This window comes from Eurytemora carolleeae, unplaced genomic scaffold (assembly GCF_000591075.1).
Source record: "Eurytemora carolleeae unplaced genomic scaffold, Eaff_2.0 scaffold96, whole genome shotgun sequence".
Lineage (NCBI taxonomy): Eukaryota > Metazoa > Arthropoda > Copepoda > Calanoida > Temoridae > Eurytemora > Eurytemora carolleeae.
Window position 1 is genome coordinate 5,412 of NW_019396134.1, and position 9,866 is coordinate 15,277.

Genomic DNA, 9,866 nt, shown 5'->3' on the forward strand with positions numbered 1-9,866 from the left:
TAATGAGCTTTTAAAAATGTGGTCTGTCTTCTTAGTATCTTCAAACTTGACGGAGATATGAAACATTTGAAAATTTTTGTTGTGATTTAAAGGGAGTGTTCGCGAAAAATGAAAGGAGGGTACAGGCTTAATGCGATAAAAAAGCGCTTTTGATCGCTACTAATCTTACTTCTATCTGTTGCGTCTATAAGGAGAAAATTGTTAAAGACTTCTCACACCCAATAACTTAGCGGCCATACAAATTGAGAAAATTGCAACATATGAACTATACCTTAAAAAACTAATTTGATTTTAAACAAATTATTTAGATATCACAACCTATAGTCATCGATTATCTTTCGCCACATATGTATATAGTTTATTTTTTATAATATTTTATTTTTTAGAAAACGTTTTCAACGGATTTCGAAAATTGTGAGTGGTGTGCGGCATTCTTAGATAGTTGCGCAAGCGACAAGAGAAATAAACAAATTAATTTAAAAATATTATAAAATATNGAGAATTAATATGTACTTTATTTATTACGGAATTGTTACGTAATACATAATTTCGCGTAATTACGCCTTAATTACGCGAAACTAGACTTTCTTTCGTAAACGTAATATATGCGTAATTACGCGTAATGCTCCTGCGTAAGTGAAAGAAAGTGTTACGTTTCGTTACTCGTAATTACGCGTAACGAAATTACGACTGGAAACCCTAAGGGTATACTAAATACTAGTAGAGAAGTAGAGGTTAGTTATCAGGGTATACTAATTACTAGGAGAGAAGTAGATGTTAGTTCTCAGGGGATACTAGGTACTAGGAGAGAAGTAGAGGTTAGTTCTCAGGGTATACTAGATACTAGGAGAGAAGTAGAGGTTAGTTCTCAGTGTTTACTAATTAAGGTTATATTTCTCAGTGTATAATAAATACGGTTACTTTTATTAATTAAATATTTTTGTATATGATCCCAAAGTCTCCTACTTTTTAGGGTGATAGTGGGGGACCTCTTTGAGTGGATTGGGATCACAAAGCAGTGCTGACTGGTAATAAACACTGGCTAATCCAGTTTATACTGGATTTAGTCATCATTTGATCTAGTCTCTCTTTGATCTTGTTCTCATTCAATCTTGTCGTCCTTTGATCTAGTCGTCATTTGATATAGTCTAAAATGCAATATAAAAATATTTCCATTTTACAAATTGGATAAATGTTCCAAACTCCATTGGTTTCTTTCTGTTGAAGAGTCTAGCCAGAATGCTAAAATCATGCGGAAGCTGTATAGCGTTCTAAGGTTGGAACTTCTTTGTAGATTAAAATTTGAGGAAAATTACTTCCTCAATTAAAGTTTTCCCTGCAGGGGGGCGTGACCTCCACAGGACATTGAAGAGAAATGAGATTAATCTGTAGGTCTGAGTAATATGGAGATCGATGGTTAATCTTAAGATATTTACAACTTGGAATTCTCTGATGAAAAGTCCTTCAATAAAAGAGAGGATTAATTTTGTCCATTTCTGCTTAATGTTTATCTTTTTTCTCAGAAGAAAACTGACCAAATCTTTACAAAATTAATCTCTCAAATAAATTCCTAATTTTCTTAATTTGTTCGGCTTTATTGTTTCAGAGTATTGAATTATTCTAATGATGATTTTTATACTCTTTTCTCTCTCTTATCCCAACTTAGCAGTAATCCGCTAATTCCTTCCAAAATGTCGTCTTCACCCCTTTTTAACATTTGTACCCACTAAACTACATATTCTCCATAGTTTTTATACACATATTTTATTATACATTTTTATCCACTAAACTAAATATTCTCCATAGTCTTTACACACGTATTTTATTATATCTGTACCTCTGTTCTGAACTTCTATATCTTGCTGATTCTCTTTCCAATACTGTGGTCCCCGTAGAACATCTATTAATTACTCAATCTTCCCAATTACTCCAACTCCCGATTTACCAACCCTTTTATCATCCTCACATTCATTGAATCCCAATCCCAACTTCCTCTTTAGTTGGTATCCATCCCAATTCCCAACCTATTTTATCTATTCCCAATTGATTCCATTTCCAACCTATTCCAACTTCCTAGTCCTCATTCTAATCCCAATCCTTCCAATCCCAACATTGGTTAACATTCATTTGGGATCCTTGCAGTTTGGGATTTTACTTATAAAATCAGAAAGAAACGTTTTATATTATTGCCGACTTTTTTACATGACAAATGACAACTAGCAAACAAAATATTATGATTTAATGATGTATTATTGTTTCATGAATGCCTTTTTAGAAAACCTTTATATACACCAGTTGTATCTAGTGCTTGGATTTCTATCTTTTCTCTACCTGCGTGGTTTTAAATGGTTAGCTTGGTTTAGGGGTGGTTATATCCCAAAACAAGAATTATCAATTTAATGATGTATTAATTTATCAATTTATCATTCAATCTATATTTATGTTTGTTTATCTTGTAAATTGTTATTTGCTATTTTTACCCTGAAATTGAACCAGGATTTTAAGTAGTACAAGCCTGACCGGTAAAAAGAACACACACCATGTAGTGTTGCTAAGAAATCCCACTAAGCCTCTCGCAATTGGCTTACTTTAAGCGAGTTTGTTCTACCTATGTGATCGTGGATTATAAACAATAAATCATCGGAATCATAGTGCTCATTAAACAACCAGATTGGCAGATAACAGAGAGGAGAGAGAATGTTTAAGATGGATGGTTATAGATAGATTGGATACAACAGCTACCACCCCCCACCTTCATCCATATCAACTTCATCTACATCATTCCTCCCTTCTGTTTTCTTCCTCCCAAAATTTTACCAAACCAATTAACTCTCATTAGTAGGAACCCAGAAAAAGTGTCAACAGTGGATATCGATATTAGGCGAACGGGATAGAGGTTGTCCAACACAAGAGTTCAAGTTCTGGCTGTATATAATATTGTAGAAAACCAAAATTCATGAAAAACATCATAAACAAATTCATAAACGTTTATTTCCCAAATAAAAGTACAACAAAGAAAATATTAATTAAGTTAGCGATATTGGACAATAGATATCTAAATTCCTTTAAACGGTAAAACCTAAAAATCATCTTATAAAAGGATTACAATTAATAATATATTTGTCTTATTCAGGAAAAGAAGTTCCGGATTACAAGGACGAAGTTTAATGTATATTTTTTACCCTTTGTTACCCAAATTGTAAGTTTAGAAAATAATAAAAGAATCTATTTCAACATTTTCATTTCTCGGGTTTTTGAAGGAAGGGTTTTTAGATCATTAAAATGAATCCCAAAATTTGAATTTACATGGTTTGCTATTGCTACAGAGATTTAGAAAATTAGGAATTTTTCACCAAGTCAAAATTTTTTATTTCTTAATCAATTTTAAAGATCGGAAATTTTGTGTGGATATTGTTAATCTTAAATGCTTATCTTGATATCCAATTTGGGCACTTTAAATTTGAAGATTAATGCTTGATCCCTTAATCAAAGTTATCTGTCAAGGGTAAACCCATCACTGGATATCAAAAAGAAATTAAATTAATCTGCAGATTTGCAGATGATGGAGATCAATGCTTGATCAAATTGTTTATAAATTTCAGATTGTTAAAAATACGTTAATTTTACAAAAAGAAAATATATTTTTTTTATTAAGGTACATTTGTGGTATCCTTCTTATAATAGGTATATTTATGAACTGGAAGGGATTTTCCAGTTTTTTCCTCTATCCTTTTGCTGGCAAGATCAATAACAAGTCTGAACAAAGCTTGATGATCTAAAGAAAACGGATTCTCATCAATGTGCTTCTTTCTCTCAAAGCTTCCAGTCAGATGCTTCTGTACACACTCTAGTCTGTTCGGGTCTAGTTCCATTCCCAGATGGTCAAAAAGGGATTTTATTTCGTTTACAGGATTCTCTTGGAGATCTTCATAGAAAACAAAATAAACATCTGTTCCGTAGTCAAGCCAATCAGAGATGACTTCATACCAGCGGTTGATTCCAACAAAACCAAAATCCCGGAATTTTGGTGACAACAAGCTGTTGTTGTTGGCAGACGCGGTGTGGCTTCTTGTACTGATATAATTCCAGTAGGAAAGAATAGCTTTGAAAGGGTTACGAACAACCACAACTGCACGACCCTCAAACATCTTAATATGGTTAGTTCTCCATTGCAGGGAATATTTCATATAAGCTGGCACATCATATAAAGCTCTGTGATGGGTCTTTTGAAGGATTGTTGAACCATCCCTGAAATTCCTCATTTCTCCATTGTGTCCTGCACTTGCTATTGATTTATCATTAAATATGGACCCAGTATAGATCCCTGAGGCGCCCTCAATAAGATATCTAATCCAAGTATTCCCTGATCCAGGGAAGGAGGCAAGTGCTCTACTAGGGATAGTTCCTGATTTTAGAAATGGGCATTGTTTTGCGAACGAACGATCTTTTTTTGTTAATGATGGTGTGGTTCAGAAAAACTTAACAAATGACGAATGAAGAAATTGGATCGTTCAAGGAGATACAACTAACTCTCATTTTTTAATCTCATTGAATGAAAGAAATAGGTGGAAAATTAAACAATAATTCCAAGAACAACCGAATTCAAATTTTTACTGAATTCCTAAAAAAACGGAATGGGTGGTTGGCAAAGGATGAGCAAACTAATTAAAAGAAGGCAGAATGCACCATCTCTACCTGGTTTAACTATTCTAGTCACAAACTCGCCACATTCTCTATCCCCAGCCCAGGGGGAACTTGTACTCCAGTTTCCCCAGGGGAGAACAGTTACTGTTCTAGAAGGAACTGATGTCACATAGATGAATAGTGAAGATATGCTAAGTACAATTGTCACTGTAAACAGAAACAAATTCAGATTTTTCCTAGACGCCATTGTTTCTGAATCCAAAAACATTCAGATAGATTTACCACATGCAGTTTACATCACAGACACTTCTGAAATATTTAATATCTTTAAACATAATTCTCATATTTAAAGGGTTGTAAAGGCAAAATTATCCCCTTTTTTAAAGTTACTTGTCCAATTCACAACGTTACCCATTTATTCTTATTTTTGTCAAGGATAATATGACCTTTTTCTAGCTAAAAACTGAGAATTCTTTATTAGGTTCCTTTCAAAGTGTTTTGCGGATTTAAGTTGCAAGAAAAGAAAGAAGGTTAAAAGAATTTAATTTTGCTATAATGGAGAGTTTTAGTATAGTAGCAAACTTTCATAATACAACTTCTGTCAGCTTCTGAGATAAACAGGGGGACCCACAAAGGATGAAACTGTAAAGACGACTTAAAACTCTTTAAATATGTCAATCCTAAGACTGAACTAAGTCTCAATGATCTATTCATGGCTTATTTCATTTTTATTGATTTGTTAAAAAAGTCTCAGCCTTCGTGAGTACCACTGTAACTTATACAGGGGTACCAACAATTGATTAGACTTCAGAGACGACTGTACGGAATTTTGTTATGTGTCTTTGCTCTTTGAAGACGTTATTTCAAAGGTCTCTTTTTCCTCTGTCAAAAGAACATACAAATTTCTCCCTTGAGAAAAACATGGAAAAGATTGTGAGAATTATTCACTTTCTAGAAAAACGACAATATCTTCTACAATGTTGTTCATATAAAGATATAAAGGGTTCCGTTGTGAATCGGTATGCACCCTCATCATTACAGTATTATTGTTGTTAATTAATTAAAAGAATTTAATAATCCTTCCAAGATTTTGAAACTGTTTTATTTTAAAGTTTACTTTTATTAAACTTTGCAAATGAATCTCAGATGAGAATGCGAGAGGTCTCTAATGAGATAATATGGGGTCTCCATTAAGTAAAAATAGGAAGGGGTCTATAATGAGGTAAGAAGGGGTCTGCTATGAAATAGTAAGGGGTCTCTGATAAGGAAATAAGAGATCTCCTCTGAAATAGTAATGGGTCTCCAATGAAATAGTAAGGGGTCTCCAATGAAATATAAAGTGGTCTCTGATAAGGAATTAGTAGGATTTTGTTTAAATAGGAAGGGTTCTCTGATAAGGTAGGAAGAAGTCTCTGATGAGGTAGTATTGGTCTCCATTGGGGGTCTCCGATAAGGTAGAAAAAGGGTCTCTGATGATGTTGTAAGGAATCTCCGATGAATTAGTAAGGGTTCTCTGATAAAACTATCCAATTACATATTAGAAATTCAAACCCTTTTTCTTCTTCTTATGTATTTCCTTAATTTCAGAATATGATTACTTTTCATCCAGGAAAACATTTTCTTAATTTAGGCAAGAATATTCTGTCATTATCGGAATTTGAATCTGTATTTTATGTATTTGCACTCAATTCCGATGTAAAAAGAATATAATTCTAAAATAAGAAAACGATTCAAAATTCGCGGAATTTATTTTAGGGTTTCCACGAAATGGCTAAATCTTTTGAGCAAAATTTGCGCTATTTTTGATGAGTTTTGCGCAATTTGCGCAAAACCGGAAGTTTTACGCAAAATGTAACTTTTAGGCAAATTGTCAAAAATTGATATTCTAAGCTTATAGAATTAAACAACTGAAGATTTATTCCATACATAAAAAAAATATGGAGGGGTGCTTGAAGAAAGGGATGGGGAGAGGAATGCTCAAATATTTTAATGGTTTTTTCTCATATTACATATATTTGGTGAAATTTGATATTTTTTTCCAAAAACAGAGGGTCTGAGGAGGTCCGCCCGGCGTCTAAGACTAGGTTTCAGACTCTTAGATTCTACCTGGGAGCTACTCCTGGAGCTAATCAGCTACACTGCTACTCCCGGAAATAATCAGCTACACTGCTACTCCCAGAGCTAATCAGCTACACTGCTACTCCAGGAGCTAATCAGCTACACAGCTACTCCTGGAGCTAATAAGCTATACAGCTACTCCCGGAGCTAATCAGCTACACTGCTACTCCCGGAGCTAATCAGCTACACTGCTACTCCCGGAGCTTATCAGCTACACTGCTACTCCCGGAGCTAATGAGCTACACAGCTACTCCCAGAGCTGATCAGCTATACAGATACTACCGGAGCTAATCAGCTACACAGCTACTCCTGGAGCTAATAAGCTAAATCTTTGCTACTCCTGGAGCTAATAAGCTATACCTCAGCTACTCCTGGAGCTAATAAGCTAAACCTCGGCTACTCCTGGTGCTAATAAGCTATACCTCAGCTACTCCTGGAGCTAATAAGCTAAACCTCAGCTACTCCTGGAGCTAATAACTTAAACCTCAGCTACTCTGGAGCTAATAAGCTAAACCTCAGCTACTCCTGGAGCTGATGAGCTACTCCTGTAGCTAATAAGCTAAACCTTAGCTACTCCTAGAGCTAACAAGCTATACCTCGGCTACTCCTGAAGCTGCAAATGTAGTGGCTGACATTCTCCCGTCCTCCTCCAAAATCTCCCCCTGCTCCACAGCTGCCTCCTTCCCCTGGTGTTAGGGGGTCTGACGTGTCGGAGGTGTCTGAGGTGTCAGTTTCAACAACTCCATCACCTTTTCCAACTTCTTCAGTGATTAATTTTTCAGAATTAGCTAAAGAACAACTGTCCTGCCCTGATGTACTCCGCCTAAAGGTTTCCCCCACCCTCGCCTTGCCACTGTTCCAGTTCAGGATGGTTCTCTTCTGCTCCCTACTCAATTTCAAGCACAAGATCCCCCAACCGATCTGTTCTATGAAAACCTTAAAAATTCGATGTCTGGTTTTCAACCTGTTCTGCCTCGTCATAATATTTCTGCATGGACATGTTGCTCCTCTAGCTCCACTCTACGAAGGTCCTCACAAGGTTTTATCCCGCTCCCTTAAAACCTTTCAGCTCCAAGTTGGCAAGAGAGTAGAAGTGGTTTCAGTTCAACGCCTCAAACCAGCTTTCACGGCAGATTATGAAGCTCCAGAAGCACCTCCACACCGAGGTAGACCCCCCCACGCCAACCGCCTCCAGTTCCTCCAATCCCCCTAGAGTAGAGGACGGCCTCGGAAAGTTGTTATAGAATCCTCCGCCGTTACTCCGCCAAAGAGGAAGAAAGTGACATTTAATCTCAATGAGTAAAACCAAAGGTTTTAATCCAGAGTGCTTCATCATTAAATGAGTTTTTTATCACTAGCCTTGGCCTCCAGCCTCCGGCCTCTCCGCTGGGGGGGGGGGGGGGTAATGTGGAAGACGATGCCTGGCCGCCTTAAAGAAGTTCCACAAGATTCAACGGAATGAGATAGAACGGATACGGGGCATTGTACTGACGGACAGTCTAACACGTGTGATATTGATATAGACTCATGTTCTGAACCCTCTAGTAATAAGTTATAAAAATATATATTCTGGAAGTACTTTATGCGTTTTTATTAGAGTCTGACTCACGTCCTCTATAGATAGTTAAATTTTGGAGCACATTTTGATTAAAGTGCTCGAAATCCGTATTGCACCAGTTTCTTTGATAAAATAATTTTTTTTGATAATAATTTTGGAGAAATCATTTTTCTTCATAATTTTAAAACTCATTTAGATTTTTGCTTTTTGTAGATCTAATGACTCAGACAAAATAATTACGTATAAAAAACTGGAGCTAAAACCGGCTGACAATAAAATGTTTAGATCTACCATAGCAAAAGTAAGTTAGAGCGGTAAAATAAAAGCCCAAGGCGATGCTACACTTCAAAGTTTTAAAAATTAGGCAACTTTTATCAGTAGATTGAATCCATGTGGCCTTAAAATAAAACTGCAAGACAAAAAAATCGTGAAAATAAATCAAGATCAAGAAATATCCGTCTTGAAACACTGAGAAAATCTATTAAAAATTTATCAGACTATCAAGAAACTAGTTTTTTCCCCTTATATCAAACAATTTTTTAAATGTCGACCAAACTTGAACGGTAAAAATAGTTTTTTTTCCCCCCAGAATTCAATACCAACAATTTTAATCACTCTGAAATCTGAAAACATTTAAATGTTTAATTATCAATATAGTTGTTAGCGGTCGTAATTTTATTGATGGCGCTAATGATTATATTGTAAAAGTAGCAGGAAAAAAGATGACATTGTAAAACTTCAAACCAATATAAAAACATCAAATTTTGCATTTTCTGTAAGTTTAGTAGACTTTTAACCTTTTTTTCCCTTTTTTTATTATTAATGAACAGTTTAAGAAATGATCCCACTAAAGATTGGAGCCATAAACCAAAAAAAATTTGGAATAAATTAATGCTTTGATTCAGAATAAATTAATCAAACATAAGTTTTGGAGGTTTTACCAATGTGTAAACATCTATATAGTCCATATTATACAATAGTTTATTATTGGGTTTATTGAAAATTTAGTCCTCATTACTTGATCATGATTATATTGGGAACAGATAATCTATTTCCATTTTCCAATTTTATTAACTATGAAGTTTTTTTCAATAATTGGACACCACCTTTGGTGTGATTAAAAATAAAAAGTGTGAATATTAATTGAATTAATTTTTTTAGAAGTTTTATATCAATTTATTGATTTTTATCATTCTTGTCAGTTCACAATTTACTTGATAAAAATATATTATAAAAACACACTTTTTATAAACACCCTTTTTATGTAATGCAGACAATCGTGCACAATTTTCCAATTAGTCTATCAAAGACTCAACATGGACAACATAGTTAAGCTAAATATGGAGAAAAGAAAGACTAATATTTTCAAGGAATTCCATCTAGATTTTATTATACCTTTATATCGGTAAATATTTCAAGTTAACATGTTCTATTGAAAACCTTTTAGACCAAATAATTTTGGGCCTTTCTATCCCAGAGACTGTAGTATCATGACAAATAAATAAATGACATCCCTGAAAGGCAATTTTGTCTAAATATTTCAAAA

At 34.6% G+C, this 9,866-nt stretch overlaps 1 protein-coding gene across 1 annotated transcript; it reads right to left on the bottom strand.

Annotated features, from left to right (window-relative positions):
- Positions 1–3,621: 3,621 nt before the first annotated feature.
- Positions 3,622–4,986, bottom strand: LOC111695964 (WSC domain-containing protein 2). The gene is made up of 2 exons (XM_023465456.1): positions 4,696–4,986; positions 3,622–4,405 (listed from the first exon to the last, which is right to left on the bottom strand). The coding sequence occupies exons 1-2, from the start codon at positions 4,910–4,912 to the stop codon at positions 3,651–3,653; spliced, it is 972 nt and encodes a 323-aa protein (XP_023321224.1). The 5' UTR covers positions 4,913–4,986; the 3' UTR covers positions 3,622–3,650.
- Positions 4,987–9,866: the final 4,880 nt, after the last annotated feature.